Source organism: Myripristis murdjan, chromosome 11 (genome assembly GCF_902150065.1).
Source record: "Myripristis murdjan chromosome 11, fMyrMur1.1, whole genome shotgun sequence".
Lineage (NCBI taxonomy): Eukaryota > Metazoa > Chordata > Actinopteri > Holocentriformes > Holocentridae > Myripristis > Myripristis murdjan.
Window position 1 is genome coordinate 10,731,973 of NC_043990.1, and position 20,545 is coordinate 10,752,517.

The 20,545-nt window shown below is 42.4% G+C and overlaps 1 protein-coding gene across 2 annotated transcripts in view; it reads right to left on the reverse strand.

Moving 5' to 3' along the window:
• The window catches only part of kiaa0319l (KIAA0319-like ortholog), a 28,469-nt gene extending 8,188 nt beyond the window's left edge, over positions 1–20,281 (reverse strand). The window contains exons 1-19 of one of the 2 annotated variants that reach the window (XM_030063359.1): positions 20,129–20,281; positions 18,400–19,055; positions 16,820–17,008; positions 15,612–15,725; positions 13,344–13,612; positions 12,360–12,449; positions 11,542–11,785; positions 10,502–10,600; positions 9,362–9,459; positions 9,119–9,206; positions 7,777–7,869; positions 7,326–7,458; positions 6,890–6,995; positions 6,496–6,618; positions 5,729–5,852; positions 3,717–3,849; positions 3,312–3,460; positions 1,565–1,716; positions 213–351 (exon numbers count right to left, since the gene is read on the reverse strand). In XM_030063359.1, the coding sequence (XP_029919219.1) occupies positions 213–351; positions 1,565–1,716; positions 3,312–3,460; positions 3,717–3,849; positions 5,729–5,852; positions 6,496–6,618; positions 6,890–6,995; positions 7,326–7,458; positions 7,777–7,869; positions 9,119–9,206; positions 9,362–9,459; positions 10,502–10,600; positions 11,542–11,785; positions 12,360–12,449; positions 13,344–13,612; positions 15,612–15,705 (2,134 nt within the window). In that variant the 5' untranslated portion in view covers positions 15,706–15,725; positions 16,820–17,008; positions 18,400–19,055; positions 20,129–20,281. The remainder of the gene's footprint in view (positions 1–212; positions 352–1,564; positions 1,717–3,311; positions 3,461–3,716; positions 3,850–5,728; positions 5,853–6,495; positions 6,619–6,889; positions 6,996–7,325; positions 7,459–7,776; positions 7,870–9,118; positions 9,207–9,361; positions 9,460–10,501; positions 10,601–11,541; positions 11,786–12,359; positions 12,450–13,343; positions 13,613–15,611; positions 15,726–16,819; positions 17,009–18,399; positions 19,056–20,128) is intronic. The other variant, XM_030063360.1, reaches the window with a different exon arrangement.
• Between the last annotated feature and the right edge of the window lie 264 nt (positions 20,282–20,545).

Here is a 20,545-nt window from a genome sequence, read left to right on the forward strand (position 1 = left end):
TCTGAAGGAGGAAGAAAAACACTCCTTCAAGCAGTAGAGCGGGCTAGTTTACCATTGGCCAATTTTTAACAATATTGGATGGATGCGTTTGGGTGGATTTTTCCTTTTATTCAAGCTCGATTTCTTGCTGTGCCCCTGTCACTGCTGCCGTGCCTCTCAGTGTGAATATCAATGCATATGTGTGTGTGTGTGTGTGTTCATGTTGGCTGTACCTGGTTTGACCTCCACCGAGCCCCTGTCAGTGCTGGTCTGCCCCTTGCTGTCGGTGACGGTCAGGGTGAAGCTGTACTTCCCCTCCACCAGGTTTCCGAGGAACAGCACCGCCTGCCGGTCTGAGTTGTTCAACACATCCTGTTGAAACACAGCGAACAAAGCAAATTCTGACTTTGGCCTCTGTCTAACAATCTGGACATCAGATGTTAGTTCTGCTCTTTGGATTTATTCATAAGATGAAAAGCCTGTTATAATTTTAGTATTTTATCCATCCATTCTGAATGAACACATAAGGCCTAAATATAATTCTTCTTGAGCCCTTCCCTGTCTCACATGGTCATCTCAGTGTCACATGAATTGTGTGAACCACTGATTGCCAGTACACTTGCCTTTGTGTTTGCTTTAGTTTGTTTAAATATATTTTACCACTGAGGTCATTGTAAATTGCTGTCAGGTGTTTCCAGCAGTGTGCTGGTGTACATATGGACACATACAGTGTGCACACATTCCAGACAACCCCAGGGGCAAGGTTACTGCAAGTGAGTTTGGCAGGTAAACCATCATCTATTCTTTTCTGTTCTCTTCTGCTCTAAAACAAGATGTCACGCTGCAACCAACAACATACATTAAACATAAGCACCTGTATTAAGGATGTTATAAATGAAGCTAACTCCTGCATTAATTTCCAAATGTTTCACTGTGAACACACTGCCCTTACTGAAAATCAAAAGCAGAGCAGCTTTGGCATCAATTTTGAGCGAAAAAAAAAAAAAAAAAAACCTCAATGAGGCAGTCTGTGTGCTCAGGTACAGGCAAAACCCACTGGTTAGTTAGACCTAAGTGCTGAAAACAAGTTTAAAGGGAGTGCGCAAACACAAGTTAAAAAGCAAATGTTTCAGCTTTCAGATTGTTATCAGCAGTTACACTGACAGAGGGGAAGCTGATATCTCTGCTTCTATGGTGGATTTCTCGAGGCACGGCAGCTGAATGTCAGCGCAAATTACTAAAAAGAAACCCTTGATCTGAGGGGCTGATACCAAAACTTGACATTTACATCTGATATTTCAGACATTTTTTCTGTTTTTTCTGCTATTAAACTCTATTGTAGTTATTTTGGAAATGCCTTAATGTCATGCTTTCTATGTTTGGACATGTTTGGAATAACTAATTCAAATAATAACCAAAAATGGGCCCAGAAATTCAAGGTACTGTACTTGATAGTAGTAGAGGTTTGTTTTTCTTTAATTCTGAAGCCTGACTATACTATTAACCACTGAGATCACATCACAAAATGACTAGTGCTTCTAATATCCAGGTAAAACCAAGTCACTGGCAAGAATGTCAGTCTCACCCCAGCAGCAGGGCTGCTGTCATCTCTGGTCCACAGGTAGCTGACTCCACCTTTGTCATCTTGGGAATGAGATCCATCCAGGGAAGCAGTCCGCAGGGGCAGAGAGATGGGCTGGCTGGACACCACATGAGCTACCGGCGGCTGGTCCAGTTCTGGTGAAAAACAACAGAGCATATTACATGGGAATTTTTCACCATCAGCATGGATATCAAGTACTGATCCAAGAGAAGTGTTTTTTCTGTCCAGTCCAACAGGACTGTGTTTTTCTAATTGATGGACTAGAGTCACAGTTGGGTTAAAAGCTTGTGGGTGACAGGACAAATGACAAAAAATGCTATGTTTTTTGTGGAAGAAGGCCAGCATTTTCATATTTGCATTACCAGTTAAAACAAATGAAGCCCTTTGCAGATTCCACGTCTCAAACGCACAATTTGCATTTCCTCTCTCATTTTTATAATGGTGCTATCGCCAAGGCAAGTTCATGTCAGTCTAACAGGGGTGAGATACTGATGTCTGTTCTTTTTCAAGCCTTATCTAATTGATCAAAGGAAGTAAAGACTGTGTTACTGTGAAATTATAACACTTTGGTTGCAAATCTTCACACAATTTCAACAATCTTCTCACTGCATTCACAAACAAGCATACATCACCTTCAATGTGCTGTGGGACTTTCCAGAATCTGTATGTTTATATTTGCAAGTGCAAATAAAAAAAAAACTATAACTCAGTAGGAAGCGGTTCAGCAGTCTCAGCATAATTGCAGCAAGTTGTTTTTTTGACTTTGGGCTTTTATCATGCAATATGCAAGCTGAGACAATGTTAAGAAAAGGCTTTTCCTTTTTATACTCAAATGAAACAAAGACAACTGTTGTGTTGACTTAAACAAAGGAACTGAGTTTCGACAAACTTCTACCAAAACAAGTATGAGCTGGACATTGAGTTTTGAAAGCTTGAATTCTTGGCAGCAAAGGAGACAGTAGTGGACTGACTACCAACAACCCCAAATGATTAGGAAATAAATGATTGCATTTTTTTAACAACTGCTTTGATTGAAAAAAATTACTGACATTAGTAGTGGATTAGGACTAACCCTAAAACATCAACAAATGTCTCCTTCAAACAACTGTATTTCAGTCTGTCACCAAAAACTACAGGGAAACATTTGAACACATCATGTTAACATAATAATTTACCTTTGCCCAAATGTTTGGAAACGAATCATTATTTTGTTCACAGGTCTCACACCTCAGTCAACTAAGGAGGCAGCCAGTGATTACTAACAGAGACAGAAGAGACACTCAGCTGCAGTCAGCCCCTGTAGTGGAACACACTGGTTGTAGCTTCCAACGATGCATAGTCAATCAAACTTAATTTACTAAGTGATAGGCAAATAATAATAATGCTAATAAATCCCCAAATTCCTCTTTTGTCCAGGGAGCATCCAGCGGGAGATGTCTGCCCGTCTCAAACACATTTTTCCATTGCAAGACGGGGCAGGTCTCAGACACCCTTAGTCTGAGACCTGCCCCGTTGATATATTAAGGTCAATTTGTCCTCTAGGCAACATAAATATTACTGATTGTCCCTTTAATTTCTAATCCTTATCCTAATTCTGCATACATCACCCTCACCATTTAATTCAGTCTAAGTATAACCATGACTGCCCTTAAAAAAATAACCCCTTTTGCTAATGAGTTCAGGAAATGTCCACCCACACACACACACACACACACACACACACCCCTACCTTCTCGGACGATGACTGTGACAGTGTCGGTGCTCTGCAGCTTCCTCTCATCCGTTACCGTCAGCGTGAACTCGTACTCGCCGACCTCGAGCCCCGTCACCGTGGCAACAGCACTGTCTGCATTCTCCAGCTTCACGCCGTCAGGGCCCCTGATGGACGAACAGACGGAGGACAGACCTTGAGCTGAATGACACTAAGCGATGTGGAAAAACACAAAATGTTTTGAAAGCAGTTTGCACATTTGAATTCGGTTGCATTATACTGAAGTTGTCATGAGGATTTCCAGTGACCGTGTTTTAAAAGAGGATTTCAGATACTGGTGGATTAAATTTTACAGCAAAATAGCCAGATGATTGTGATTGTGATTGTGTAATCTGCACAGATGTGCGCCTGTGTGTGACTGACTTGGTCTGTTTCCAGTGGTAGGTGGCGATCTTCTGGTCGTCGGTGCTCTTGCTGCCGTCCAGCGTGGTTCTGTCCACCGGCAGTGTGAGCTCTTTCTCCGGCCCTGCATCTGCTACTGGAGGCTTGTTGTTCTCTGGAGGACGGAGAGGCAGAGTACAGGAAACTTATTTTACTTTTTAACCTAGCTTTATTTTATGTCCATGGCTTTGTATGTCCCCATCTTTTTCAGCTCTTATTATCCTTTTTTCCCCCTTTTGATATTTCACATTTTAAAGTATTTCAATATTTATTTTGTTTCAACTTTGTTTTTCTGCCTTATCACTGTTTTGCTTAGGTTTTTTCTTTAGTTGTGAGGCACTTTCTTATGAAATGTTATACAATTAAAGCAGTTTATACTCATTTGTATTATATTAAAGAAGTAGGCAGCTGTGGTTGATTTGTTGCTGATCAAGGAGAGAGGAAAAAAAAGTTAGACATGTCATCCCACGATCGAGACCAGTTAGTATAAGGTGCATTATATGTCAAGTCCTCAAGTGAGACCTGGGGTGTAGTACTTCTGTCCTTTCAAGCTTTAAAAATCTAATATTTAATATCAGTATCCACAGAAGACCGCTCACTGTAATTTAATTCTTACACACTGCAAAGATGCATGGTCCCTCCACATTTTGTCAAAACCAGACCAGTGGTGTCTGAGATATCTTCTTATACATCAAGTTTGGACTAATCCTAACCCATAGAGCTCCCCCTCCCACATTTCCACCACATGACAGACAAAAAGAGGTGAAGGAGAGAAAAGACACGGGGAAAATTACCAGCTCTTTAAAAGACAGACATGTCATTCAACCCTAAATGACACATAGGTTTTTTTTATAAAGCCTTGGTTTTGAGCTTGTATTATCTCCTCTGGGTTATTTAATCTGAATGAGGTGGCAGCATGAGTCACAGCCTGGTAAGACCAGGTGCTCTGATCCAGGACAAGGTGTTTATTGATCCCTGTAGGAACATTCAGTTTTTGCTCTCCTCCACAGTGAAGTCAGGTGCAGGGTCGGCTAGGGATTCATTGTCTCATTAATGTGCGCGCATCAGCAGGGTGGAAGCTGACATCCAGGAAACAGTCTGCCCACCTTCTTCTTTGCTCTGTCCACTCCCACCACTCCTTAAAGACCTCTGTGATTTGAGGTATTTCCTCTTATAAGACTATTAAAGACACACTGTGTTCCAAGAAGTAAAAGTAATGGGAGTTCATTTCATGGGGACTTTAAGGATCACATGGCAAGGAAACCAAACTATTTTAGAATGATTTTGGACACTTATTTTAAAAGTAAAACTGCCCCCAGATCAGCACTTTAATACTAAGCTACCTACTACATAAAGTACATAATCGCAGAGCAGCAGTCATGCTCTGAAATACTGTGGAAACACAGTCTGGGTAACAGCACGCTGCCATTTTTATATGTTGTTGCAGAAACGGTCGAGATGAGTTGACTCACGGGTAGAAGATGTGTGCGCACATTATGATAAGTGCTGTTCAAACACTGCCAGGGTGTCATGCCAGTATGTGTGTTTCCAGCTGTATCTACACCAGCACCTGTCATTTCACACCGACACACGCATGATCCCACACACAGCGCTCATTCACCCTTTTCCCCAATGTCAATTCCCCTTAAGGTTAAGCATATTGTAATTCAGATTAACCGTGCCAGTGTTTGCACTGACATTAACTGCAAGTGCTGTTCGGTTTACTCTTGACACTTCTTGTGTGTGTAACCTGTGGTTGAGAGAGGTATGGCAAACAGGAAGTAACAAAGGGCATATTCAATTTAAGGGATAAGGTGACATTCAAGGAAATTAATCTTAGTTTTGCTTTAAGGGATACATGTGTGTCTGACAAGTGCACACAGTTCCTTCTTTTTCTCAAGAACTTTCCTTGCAACATTCCACTGCAAATGCTCTGATCAAGAAAGCAGGGGTGCCAAAAAAAAACTGAAACAGTTCTTCTTTCTTTCTTTTACCTGGCTGTACGATGACAGTAACCTGGGCGGTGTCCTGCTGTCCAGCCGAGTCTGTCACCGTCAGCTGGAAGGTGTAGTCTCCTTCCTGCATAGCTGAGAGCTGCAGGGTCGGAGTTCGCACACCCTGAACAAAAGACACCACTGTTACTTTTTCAGATTTACACTTGGAGAACAATGCTGTAATCCAGGGTGCATTACAACGACCAGTTTTTCTACTTTTGCATACACTATCTTAACTCCCAGCCATGCATGTATTACAGAGAAGTGCTAGCTGTGGTGGACATTTCTTTTTCACAGACAGAGCATAAAACACAGGAAGGGAAAAAACAGGAGAAACAAATCTCTGGTTAAAAAGGTGAGATAAAACAGACAGTGGGTAAGGAGAACAGGGATGTGTTGCACAAAACAGGATTAGATAGTTGGCTAAATAACTGAAGGAAGGATTGTGCTGTATCCTGGTGATTTGAATCTGTAAAACAAAACTTGAATGGTATGTCTAGGAATATGATTCAGTCCTGCACGTTCAGGATGACTTTTATAATAAATCAAGCTTCAGAAGATTTTGCACAAATCATACTTGGCGAAATCCTGCCAGGAGCTGTAAGTTAGCAGCACTTCCCAAAAAGGGTGAAAAAATACATACAGTTTAGTTGTTGAATTACACAAGTCTTACGCTCTGTGTTGAAGACCTGAGGAGAAATACAGCATCCACATGCAACACTTGCCAAGTAAATACAAAACCTTGTCCTGGCTCTGCAGTCTCTCACCTGCATCTCCACCACCTTGCCTTTGCTCTCAGGGCTCAGCGACCACTCGAAGGCCAGCGGCTCATGGTCGTCTGTGCTCTGGCTGCCGTTCAGAGTGATGGAGTTGTGCGGCAAGGTGATGACCTGGGTGTGCAAATATTGGACGTAAGAGATTTAAATAAAAACGAATCAGTTTGGCAATTAAATGCTAGAGGAGACAAATGCTTCTCTAATATTTATTTAGTCAGTCCATTAAGTGAAAGATAAGCAATTGATTTGTGCACTAGTTCAACAAATTAAATTGCAATTTTTTTGCCTTTATTTATTCAGGGATGTTGTTTTCAGCATGTTGCTCCACATTCCAACAGCTGCATGTTTATTTGAATTACATTATAATGTGGGAAATAGTCTGAACCTGGTTCGGGCCAGCATTGGCAACGGGCCGGTAGTCCTTGGCCTTGTTGACAGACAGGGTGGCCTGGGTGGAGCTCTGGGCTCCGTCTGAGTCTGTCACTGTCAAACTGGGAGAAGGAGACAGAAAACATTTTAAACAAATCTAAAAAATATATCCCTTCAAAAAGGTAAACAGGGAGGGCAGGGTTTAAAAACATTAATTTGACATACATGTTTTCAGCATGTTTTAGCCTAGATACACCCCCCGTAACACATTTCTTCTCTCCCCACTTGAGCTCAAAGTTTTGAATAATTTAATGGGCCCCAGAGACATTCTTTTTCAGCATATTATTAGAAGAGGACTTTTATTCATTTGAAAATTCAGCTGAAAACTTAGATTTCTCAGAGATATAATGCTTTTCATGTCTCAGACAGAGAGAGGTTACTTCCATCTGTACCTGAATGTGTAGTTCCCGGGCACCAGGCTGGTGAGGGTGAGGATTTGGGTGTCGGCAGAGACCTTCTCCTCCCTCAGCGGACCCTTCACCTCCTCCCAGTGCCATGCCACCACTTTGTCATCATCAGTGCTCTCTGAGAAGAGAGGGGAGAGGACAACGGGACAGGGTGACAGTGACAGGAAAAAAAGGCAGAGGGGATAAAGTTCATATTTGATTGTCAGATTTGAGCAGCTTAACTTACAAACAACAACTAGCTGAATATAGTGATGCAGCTCTGCTTAGTGTTGTTTGTACTGAAAAATAAAAATGTCTAACAAAACATTTAATGGAAGTAGAGGAATCTGTAAAATATCAATGTCATTCTGCAGCGTCAGGAACAAGGCCTTTCTGTTGACTCTTTGTTTAACATGTTTGTGTATTTGTGTGTGTGTGTGCTGCGTGGGAGACTCACGGCTGCCGTCTATCACCGTGGAGCTGGTTGGCAAGGAGATCTCCTGGAACTTTGGGGAAACTACGGCAACAGGAGGCTTGTTTACCCGCGGCTCTGTCAGGTGGAAACAAAGACATTAACTCGCTTGCTGAGCTGAACATCAGATGTTTGTTAGCGAAACAGAGAAAGCATGTCAGTTTCTTCTTTGGGCAAAAAAAGACAAATACAACTGTGTGTGGGAGTCAAGCGGCCTCATATTGCAAGTGAACTTCTGAGCTTATATAAACCGCATGAGGTATAAATGTGGTTTTGGATCTCTTTCGTTTAATTACACTAGAGCTTACAAAAGAGAGCACCCTCGACATCCCTTGTACTCTGAACTCAAACAGCCGACAGGATGCTTAATTGTGGTTTCTGATCTCTTTGAATTCTAATTATGCTGCAGCTTGCAAAAGAGAGCAATATCAACACTCCAACAACATCATCAACCATCAACCAGCATCAACATACCCAGAGCCCAAATAGTCAATGTGATGGTTAATTGCAGTTTCTATAATCTATAGATTCTAGTTACACTACTACTATGGAAGATTAACATTAAAAACTAAAAGTCATGACGGGACCTATAGCAGAACAAGAGACACAGCATTCATAGCTGCATAGATTATATACTAAATACTGACCAGTAGACAAAATAGGCAATGTACAGGTGATTGTATCCATACATAAATATATGACATATGTATAGATATACATGCTCTGTTTAAGCAGCAACCTTGGGGAAGTGTTTTAGTGGGGCGTGTACACACTCACACCCAGAAGCTGCTCTTTGTTACCATTGTCTCCAACAAGTAGTATCACCTCAAATTAAACTTAGGATATGCTGTTTAACAGGCTCAGTCAGTGCTCTTAAGTATTATTTAAAATGTCACGTCATCAATTAACCACTGTGACGTTTTTGTGAAGCCTGACTCAGTGTGAATCCAACCACTAACACAGGAACTTAAAAAAAAACTTAATTATTAGTGATAGAGTTTAATGTCACATGGTCTAAATGGCTAGGGCTGTATAACTCATTAATACAATTAATAATCATAGTAAGCTGGAAAATTTGAAGCTTTTCATTTCATTTTTAATGTTTTTAGTCAAGGTGTAGGTTTAAGATGTGAACGTTCAATTTAAAAGTTTGGTTCCTCACATCATCCATATCAACAAATGTGATTAATTATGATGATCACAACATGTTATAAAATAATTCGGATTATGTTCACCATCATCGTGTAGCCTTATCTGAAAGTCTGTCCGCACCAAAAAGACATGAATATGAATGATATTTTTAGTTGTGCTGAATGTTGGGCCTCACCAGGTTTGACAGTGACGTTGACGTAACCTTCTCCATGCGCCCCGTCTCCATCCACTGTCACCTCAAACTCATACAGGCCGACAGTCAGCTGTGAGAGCAACAAGAGGGCACAGCAGAAAATGACAGATGTAAGAAAAAAATTGTGCGGGTTGAGAGAGGAAGCAGTGTGCCTCAGTTTCAGGTGCATGTCATGTTTTTAGCCAAGTGTGAAAGTGTGAAAGGTCATATTATTCTTATCTGTACCTTGCTGAGTTTGAGTGTCTTGCTGTGCTTCCCCTCCATCTCTCCGCTGTAATCTTTGGGATGAGTTATCAGGCGCCAGTCAAATGCATAGTTCGTCCCTGCAGAGACAGACCACAATTAAGCGAATAAAACCACTGAACAAAACTGCTCTTGCATTTAATTAAAATCTGTTTAATAAAGGATCATTTCCAGATGAGAGATTTAAGTGTCATTGGGGCGTTTTGAGGAGGGATCAAGGGCTTAACAATATTATGAGATGCATTCCACTTATTAACTATATAATGGGTGTTTCTTTTTTCAGGTTTTTATTTCTTGGCAGGATTTGAAGACTCTGGCTGGTGTTCAGTGTGATGTGCACTGAGGATGATTCAGCAGTATGACTGTCAAACAGGAAATGTCACCCCATAACTCAACATTACTCTTGTCACTAAAATATTACAGCATATTGAATAAGAGTTAGACTTCAAAATTAAAACAAACTTCCAACTACAATGAATCCAAGACATGAAAAATATCTAACTGAATTTTTCCACATATTTGAGGGGAGGACAAGTCTGTACTACCTCAACACCTGGCATAACTAGTTCAACCACTATGTGTAACCACACTGTACTGTGTGCTAATTTTACCTAGGCAGGTTTCAGAGGAACTGTGACTTGTAGACCTTAATCCCCCAGACATTATTCTCAAAAACATATTAGAAAAACATATTAGCAACAAACAGAAATCAATCTGAGGGACTGAATTCTAAGTTTACATTTTGGGACAATTAAGTGGCTGCTGGGGTCTAGTCCAGCTGGCGACCTAACAGCTTACTAGCTGATAAAAGAGCTAATTTCCTGGCTGAATTCATGCAGTCACTGCGGTTGCTGTTTCCTGAGACTGCTAGGCAAGGCAAGGTTATCTTATTTCACCATCATGGTTCATACTGCAAGGCAATTCACAGCACTCTACATACAAAAAGAAAAAAGAACATTAATCAATAAAACAATTAAACTCATTTTAAAGCACTTAGGTCCTCACTTGCACTGTAACAAAGTTAAGTTTATTAATATGCCAATCTTTCACCCAGAGTGTGACCTAACATCAACTTGGCAGCTACTGGATTAAGGTCAGTTCTCTGTGAGGGGTTTTACCCACCTGGCTTTTCTGCTGGGACCACGAAAGCGTTGAGTTCGACCTCATTGCGGGGCAGCGTGACCTCCACACTCTCCCCTGCTGACACCACCAGCTCCCTCACTGCCAGAGAAGAGAAGGATGGCATGGCAATAAGATGAGGGCACTGGTCAGAGAGTTTGCACTTACACTTTATCCAAATGGGTCATTCTTATACTTGATGAAATGTACTAGATGGATAAATTTAAGCAGTTTTACAGATTAAAGTTGTAAGAGTAAGGTGTGGGGGCCTGGCATTCTTCTTTAAGCCAAACACATATAGACACACAGGCACACCCATATTAGGCATGAACAAATTGTAGACAGGTGAGTATATTCAAGTTTTGATGCTCTACAGCTTCAACACGTGTATGTGAGTCTGAATAAAAATGCGAGTCCTAATAAATGGAGATTGACCTCAGTAAAACTTCAGAGCTTTCAGGTGAACAAGCTCAGGTTACTGTTCACTCAAGAGGTGAAAATCTATGAGATGACAGTATTTGCTCTGTCATCAGTGAGCATTTAAAATCCCTGCCAACTGCCTAATAAATAACGATTCATCTTTAACGGCAGTGAAACCGACAGTACAAGTTATTCATGTTTGCAGAAGCCCAGCATGTATCAGCACATTCCTAGTGCACAGCCTCTGCCTGACCTCACTCACATTACAGTTTGTTTTCATTTGCTAAACATGCCGTTGGTGCAGCCTACCATAAAATTTGTATCCAAAGGGTACTATGAAACTTTCTCAAATATGAACTTCATTACATGCAACGGGAAGTAGTGAGAGTCTAGGATCTTTTGCATATCTGGATTGCTCATTAAAGTCATGCAAAGGTAGAAAATGAAAGTACAAGATGAGCTTTTGACCAATTTGAAGAAAGAGGTGACCTAGTAAGTAACCGTTCCAGTGCTGTTATCTGATATAATAATTAAGGATATTTAACTTAAGACAAAGAGGTGAAAGATGGCTGGCTGCTGGCTGTGCAGCTAAAGCTAACCTCTGCAGACAGAACACTGCTTACCGGCCTGCGTTGGAGAAGTTGTGACGTCAGGAGCGGAGGTGGCGGTGGGTTTTACATCGGTGCTATTGGAAGACGCAGCAGCATCAAGGCTGTCCTCTGCCGTTGAGTTCTGCTGAGAATGAGCTCGGGCACCGTCTCCACTCCCGTTGGCCCCCTGGTTAAGGCTCCTGTCGGCCGCTGAAGGGAGTGAGATGGCGGTGGGTATTGTCGGAGTCGGGTGAGCTGTGTCCCCTCCGGAGCCCCCCTGCAGGGAGGGTGTAAAAATGAGAGCCTTTAATGATGTTCAGAATAACAAGGAATGGTTTAGGAGCAGAAATAGAGGGGGGGGCATTCTCTCTCTGGCCTTCTCAATTTTCTTCATTTACAGGACCACAAAAGCCCAAAGAATTTGCTGCTATATGAATGATTTTTTCCATGGGTATACTGTATCCTCTGATGTTTGCTCATTCCGCTGTTTTTGATTAAAAGCAGAAGGAGGGAAGAGAAGACGAAAGGAAGGAAGGCGAGGGAACAGAAAAGGGAGGGAGGGGAGGAGAGGAGAGCTCAGACTAGATCAATTTTTTACTTCACTTCTGCTCCTGAGTTGGGATCAGACACAAATCTAACAACACCTTACTACCTGACTAACCAGCTGATGCAACTGCACAAAGGTTGAAGGGGGCAGCACTTAATACAAAGGCAGCAGACAGGTGAAAATACTGCCTGCTTGTTTCATTGCTTTTACATGTCTCTCTGGATAACAGCATCTGAGAAACGCAGAAAAATGTAAGGATCAGCGAGACAACCTTGAACATTGAACCTAAATCCTGCTGAGTTACCGTGCTGGTGTGGTGCTGTCCTTCTTGCAGTCCGTGGCTTCCTTTCTGCTGTGCTCGACGGGCCTTTCTCTGTCTCAGTGTGACAGGACCCTGAGAGTAGAGTCATAAACAACTATCACCATGTAACTTTCTAAATGTTACAATCTATACAGCACACAGGCTGTTCCAGAATTCACAACACTGATTATACTAGAACAAACTGGTGGGAGTCATGCTTAAACTGTGCTTTCAGACTCTAACCAGAGAGGGAATCTTCCAAGTAATGCGACAACAGAGGAAGGTGGAACAGTCTAAGTGTAAATCCTCCAAAATATCTGGCTACACCTTTGCTGCTGTGATGTGTTTGCACCACACTTCCCGAGGTCACTTGCTCTCTGGTTCTCTGTTGATGAAATTTCCTCAGGTGGCGCTCGATTCTTTTTCTTTTTAGCTGTGGTGGCTGTCGCTGCTCACACTAACTACACTGAGATCTTCCTCTGTTATTTCACATCAAACTGTTATTTTTTCATGTAATGCACTACATTAAATTTGTTTTATTGGATTTTTATGGACAGAGTAAAATAAAATCCTGTATTCTGCATTGATCTACTGTATTGGAAAACTGTGAAAAGCAATTTTAAAAAAGTGTATGGTTTAAGCAGTGTAAGTTGCTGGTTCTTTACATGTACTTTGCTTCCTCTATCACTTGGCTCTATCAGTCAGTCAGACTTTATTTATATAGCACTTTTCATACAAATGCATAAAATACAGAGTGCCTCACACAGTAAAACAATAAAAGAATATCTCCGATAATAACGCTATCATAAATCTCATCAAGTTGCAATGAGGAAACACCAACAGCTGGAAGAAGACCAATAAAAAATAGATAAAACTCTAAATAGCAAAATAAAAGAATTAATAAAAAGAGCAAGATGTAAAAGTGCAAGATAAAATAATAAAATACTTGAGAGAGTAGAAGATTAGAAGTGACAAAGGCAGTCCTACCTTAGAAATCAGCTGGAGAAAACCCAGGGACTCCTGGTGGGGTTGGGGCAGGGAGGCAATGAGGCAGCCTCTCGTGCGGGAGCAGCCGAGCAGCACGCAGCGCCCGCCCAGGCTCCACACAGCGCTGCAGCTTGGTTTCAAACAGCAAGACTCCCAGCATGTTGCCCCGCCCCTTCCGTCTGCCAGGGGGTGCCACCCGAGGCCGATGATGCTGCTCCAGTGGATCCCCAGCACCCCGCCGCTCACTCGGCAGAGATCTGCTGACACACCTGGAAAAGGGGACAGAAGCAAGGAGAAGAGAGTGACGGCTCAATTTCTGCTGAGCTACAGAAGCAACAGTTTGAACCACAGCCCTGAATCACACACCAGCCGGTTTTCCACTGTCATGCCAAACGTGGGCCTGCTCGTGCTTGCCAAGGCCAGTTGCATTTCCATTGCGACTTCCTATCTTTGATGGCACCTCGGTGGGGCTGTCGAGGCCAGTTTGTAGGTGCTAATGACCCAGCAAATATGCATGGGGAAGACAGGGCTAACCGAGCTCTGAGGCAGAGTTAAGGGTGAAAAATGGGGAGACGGGTGCAGCTGATAAATACAGATGTCAGGCCAACAGTTCACTAAAAAGATGTTTTTTGTTTCTTTTAGTCAGACATAAGTTAAGGGATGTTATTTACCTTGACAGTTTCGGAGGTAACTTCCTCCTTCCTCAGAAAGCGTCAGTCGGACACTTTCTGAGGAAGGAGGTAGTTACCTCCAAAACTGTCAAAGTAAATAACATCCCTTAACTTATGTCCCACTCTTGCATGGACAAGACGAGGCTATCAGCACAGCTGTGGAAACTAACATGGTTTTTGTTCTTAACATCAGGCCATAAACACCGTCTGGCTTGAAGATAGCCCTTGCTCATAGTGGCACGACAGTGGAAAGACGGCTACTGAGTGACAGTCACCTGACAGCTCAGAGTCTGGATGTTTGACACAACATATCACAGAAAGAACACACATGCTGTGAGTGTTCCCCATTTCAGAATGACATACTGACCATCATGAGACACAAGTTTGATTCCCAGTGGGTCAAATGTTTTAGCAACAGAAACAAGAAGAGGAAACAGGATCGCGACACAAGTGAATCAAATGGTAACAGCTGAGGGAAATGGATTTGTCTCCCTAGAAGAAGCGTGGACTTTTGGTAAAAAGGGTCTGCCTAAGGCTGAAAGGATCTGCCACAGGGTAGCCTTTCACAGCCTTTTCTGGACTGTTCTGGTTTATATCAATCAAGGCATTATTGTGAGTTCCTGGCATTGTCTTCACAAGAGAAATCCACATCCTCATCAGGCTTTTACAACAGAGTGAACATTTCTCAGAAAGGCCCATCACACAGCCACAGTTTAAGTAGTGGGCCAAGTCAGAGAGCACAGACAGGAAGTCTGGCTTTTCCCTGACAAAACAAGACACTGATTAAAACCCAGAGCACAGTACACACTACGCACCACACTCCGCCCTCCCAGCCTGAACATATCAGACTCTTATCAACGGCTCAGACCGCTCTGTGTGTGTGTGTGTGTGCATGTCCTGAAAGTGCAAATGCTTTTATTCAACCTGCCTAGTCAAAGCAGCAGTTAAAATTCACAGTGTGTGCTTTAGATAGGACTCGGCTGAGTGGCTACCACCAGTTATGATGGCTAAAGCAAACGCAAGCACAAAGGCAGTGAGTTCACCCGACCATCGCAGCACGGCGCTATCCCCATAGCTGTTGTTACCATAGCAACAGGACAGTCAAGGCTGATGCATTATGGGATGCAGGCGAGTCAGTGTAACTTGAGTCTTTGAACGAGACCAGCCGCACACATACAAAAGCACTACAGTTTATGTTTGAGAAAGGATCCTTTGGCTTCGGTTTAGTCATCCCACTCCTCTTCTCTCTCTTCTTCTGCTCCCACACATACACACACACACTGCATCTGACACACAGAGAGCCTATTGTCCCTTCTCACATTGTAACCCAGCAGTCAGTGGCATCAGGCGCTCACTCAGTAAAAGAGACTCACAGCAGGGGCGCCGACAGTAATCATCCTCCCTGTTTCTGATTAAAAAGGACAGTAAACACCCTGAAACAATCAATTCCAAGGAGGATGAACATCCACCCTGGGTAATCAAAGGCGTGTGAACCTACTGTGCAGATGAGTGCTGGCTGTTTACTGGGTAAAGATGTGAGCTTCCTTATCAGTTCTCTGTCAATACATTTAGTTTGACTTCAGGGTGTCTATTTTACCTGTGGGAGGGGCCAAGCACCAGAGGTAGGCCAGTGATAGGGTGACGAAGTGAGGTAGGCTCCAGGTGAGCAGCTTGTGGTGTGCATAGGACATTTTCCAAACGAACCGAGGACCTGGCAGGACAACACAGGTGTATGTTAGCGCACCCAAATTATTTCCCCTAGATTCACTCAGTCCATCAATGCTATGTGAAATAACCAAACAGGAGCGGTTTTAGCACTGCAAACCATGAGAGCTAAAAGTGGGATATGCACAGCAACGGCACCTGATTCACCCAATACCACCGGTGTTTAAAAAAGGAAAAATCACAGAGGAACCTAAGGGTGTAATGATTCATTCATTGCGTAAATGGTAAATTCTGCTGATTCAACTCCATCGATCGGCTACAAGAAAAGAACAGAATGAATTGTTCTGACTTCAGCCTGAATCAATATGAAATTCTTTGAATCAAATCAGTCACAATTCATGTGGACTTTTTTGTCTATGTTTTTTTTTTTTTTTTTAATAAATAATGTTTCAGTAATTAGGATATTTTTTTCCATTACAGAAATCAAAGGATAGCCATGCATTACAGTATGTGTTTATTTAATGGATATAAAATTTTGGCTAAAAGTCCTGAATGAAACATTGTCTTGTGCCATGGTTTAAAAACCCAAAAATAAAATACATTTTTAAATCATATAACATTCAATCTGTTAGGCCAAAGATACACACCCTATGGACACAAGAGATTACAAAAACAAAAGTATATTTGAAGGGATTTTTCATAACTGTGGGGATGGCATCAGGTCCTCAAACAATTTACATCTGAAGGTATTAAAGCAATCTCGGGCTCCCACCCCATACAAAAAATAAATCAATAAATAAAGACACACTTTGGCCAACCCAGCTGACCAGCTACACTCGTTCTACAAACTGTAAGGTAGATTTCTCCCTCACGTAAACTGCCAATTAGCAAACACAACAAAGTCAACAAACAACTACAACTGAAAAAAACATATTTACCTGTCTTTGGACAAGGAGGGAATTCCACAAACCAAGATTAGATATTTAGCAAGATAACTGTGGAAAAAATTATGCTATATACTACTGATAGTGATTTAAATCTAACCAGAGTGTACGGTTTAGGATAATGATGATGGTTCCTAATGATAGACAAAATTTTCAGAAGATATTCACTAACACTTTTTAAAGTTAACTGGCTAACCTGCTTCGTGCAATACCCCTCAGGTGGCGGAGGAGAAGGATGTGGAGAGAGAGCCGGAGAGAGGAGTTAGGTGGGCAGGGAGGTGCGGTGAGGTGAGGGGTGAAGACAGGTCAACACCAGCACGCTGGAGAAGAGATTCACCATGGCCGCCTGTGGGCCCTTCACAGCCTAAGCTGCTCAGACACAACTCTGGATGGGAGGAAAGAGAGAGAGAGAGAGAGAGAGAAGAAATGATGTAACACACGAATGAATCGACGATAATTACAGGACCCAAGGATGGATAATTTAGGTGTTCTCATCAATTTTTCTTCTCTACATGAATTTATTAATGGACAGACAGACAGACAGTGCCGCTTCGGCTCTTTAGACCAGCACTCTGAGGAATATGAATAGCCTGTAATGTATCAGCCTGAAAACTTGTGGAAGTACACGCTCTCACTTCAGCTAGATATATTCTGCTCGGAGAGCAGGATGGGAATGGAATTTGGGGACATCTGATTTAAAATTACATATTTGTAACATATGGACCTGATGACTTCAGATGATCATGGAAAATATGATGATGAAAGCCTCAACGGTTTGTACATTCAAGAGGTCAAGACTCCAAATGCTGAATGCCTTTCTCATTGCTTCCAGGGAGAGTGATATGTGACTCTCTTATTTCACGGTTCTTCTGGCCTAAAATGGTCCAGATGTGAAGATCAAAAAAGTAATAGACTTTCTGAAAGTGATAAATTATGCACACTTAAACCAGTTCATAAAACCTTTCATGACAGATCAGAAAGTGAAGATTAAGCTATGAGCTCACAAAAAAAAGAGCATGATGCAGACTGAACTCATCTGAGAGTGAACATGCTGCACATCCAACACAAACCTGTTGCTTTCAGATATTCAGGTAAATTCTGTGCTGGCAGGTGATATAATGCTTCAGCAGAGCTGATTAATGAGGTGTGGTATGCATGCATGCAACTAGCCCGAGGAGAACAGCCCTACCTCATTTTTTCCCCCTCATATAATTCTCAAACACGTTCTTGCAGCAGAGAAGAGAGAATGAAGGGGGTGAAAAAAAAGGAGAGTGGTTCTGGTCCTGGGACATTGTGTTCAACACGTCAGCAGAGCTCTTCTGCACAGCATCTCACCACAGTGGAACACAAGGAAACGACTTACAGCATGCAACTTTCATAAGCATCTGCACTGCTAATCTGTTCATGAGAAGCAGACCACGTGCAAAGCGTCATAAATTAATTAGGTGAAAGTATGAGGGTCTGAATTCCTGCACATTATATATCTATTCTGAAAGGGGGGTTTTCAGAAAGATGCTCATTGATAAGCATGTAAAAAAAAAAAAAAAAATACAGCAAGTTGCTGCCATATAAGTGAAAGGTTAAAGATAGTTAAAAACTTCGGCAATACTACAGGAGATCGACATACATTAGGGTTTATTATCTTGCAACAGATGCGCAACATCAGTTCTGTCATTTCTCGTTGAGTATTATTCAAATTATGGATCTCTCACTTGCAAATGAAGCCATTCACATCAAGAAAGACTAATTTACATGAAATGAACTCCTTGGACAAACCTGCACGTTATGTCTCATCGTCTGGATCCGCATTCCTGCGCACAGCCTCCCTCTAATGATCAACAGTTGAGTCAGCCCCAAAACCAACAAACAGACATCTGTCCCCTGGCCGCTTGTTTTCTTCTCCCAAGTAGGCCACCAAAAAAAGCACTCGCGAGTAAAAATACCCCTTACAAAAAACGCGAGGGATTCGTTGATTTTTTTTTTTTTTTAATCCCTGTGAAAGTTGCAAGAGGATTTCGCTGTTATGTGGCTGCGCAGTAAAAAAAAGCCAACTGGCTGCTGGAGACTCGGTGCGGCAGCGGCGGAGTCAAAGCTCAGGTGCGCTCAGTCACCTGGGCTGATGACAGCTCGGCCATTGTGGACTTTCCAAAGGCGACTTTTCCCTTGAGAGTAAAGTTCCGCACAATAAGGATATCAGTGACCCAAACCCCGTTACATCCGGGTGGACAAGTTTGCTCTCTCCCTCCTCCTCCTTCTCCTCCTCTCCTTGAGTTGCGGCAGTCAGAGGCTCACTTGTCAGTGCCGTGCTGGGTTGTGGGCAGACGGGTCGGTGGAGCTTGTTTTTATCTCAATTTACACAACACAGGTCCCACATGCAGTCACTGAAGGAAATGAGGGCAAGGCAAATAGCTCTTTCCACCCAGCAGAGTCCCCTGCAAATCAACATGATAAATATTTATCTCTTCTTACGCAATGGCAACCACAATGACCAGCATCCGGGTGGGGGAAAAAAATGCTGCAATCCTAGGACACATGCGACAAAACAGCTACAACACAAAAATAAATAAATAAACGCCCCTATAAATAAGAGATAAAAACACCATGCAGCACGGTGAGGTCACGATCACTACAAGGGACACATATTAGGTCACTACAGTGGGAGCCTATTATAGAAACATTAAATAGACTTTTCCTCATGGTGATGACAAGTGCAAACCAATGAATCAGTGGATGAATAAGGGCATAATTCCTCGATGTTTATGCCAAATGCAGCTACTTCACAAAGTATTTTACTGATCAGAACAGCCCAATCACTGCCTCATAGGATAACCATAAACCCAAATTTGCTATTATCCATAAAGTTGCCTTTTGAGACATTAATATCGCGCATGTTCATGTCCACACAGCGATATGATGATTTATGCTTCAGCCCCTGGATGATTGACTGTCAATTAAAAACAGGCAGGGTATACAGTGCAGCTGCTGGGATGATATATCTCTCGCAGGCGTTTCATCCAAAATGGTGGGCTCCTCATGCGTTATGCAGCTTACCAGCATGACAACAAGAGTCAGGCTTTATTATTAAGGGCATGCTGGCTTACGGGACGTTTCTCTCTCTGGCTGTCAGATAATTGAATAGGCCCATAACCCCTGTAGGCTACTTATCTCTGAAAGCCTCGCTGGCTCTCACTGGTGGTAGTCGTTGTGAGCCAAGCTTGCGCAGTCCGCTGCACTCCTAGCTGTCATAACATTCATAAATACGGATGCCCGGATCGACTTGACACTAATAATATCCTTGATTTGTTGCTATATGATAAACAAAGCTCGTAAACACTGGCATGGGAGAGGTTGGGTGGCAGCGTCGTGCGATATTTCACCTGTATAATCACACAGGCACCTTGAAGCTAACAGCTGTTGGCACCTCTCCTCCGCCAAAGCGAGCAGAAACGGCTCATTTTCTGGGTGTTTTTACGTCGCTACTAAAGAAAGACGTGAACGAACTTACATTTGTAAAACTCGTCTTTCAGTCGGCTGCCGTGGCACGTCGTCGTTGTCTTTCCTTTAGCAGTATTTAGGTCAGTATTCATTTCGCTTGCACAGCTGATGGTGAGCCTGACTGTGAGGTGGGCAGGACCGACACGGCGGTTAAGAATGGAAGAATAGCACTTCCGGCAGGCCGGCGTTTCAAAATAAAATGAAATAAAATAAACACCTTATGCACGGGTAGAGCTAATATTTGTAAATTCTTCTCAACTCAAAACAACAGATGTGTCTTTTGCCAAGTGTGCCGAGAAACTATTGAACATGAACATGTCTTGCTGGATTGTTTTCACCGCATTTCTTCTTGACTTACAGAATAATTTCTCAAAGATTTCATCGGCTACTAACAAAGACTGATATATTACTCATGTTAACAATCATA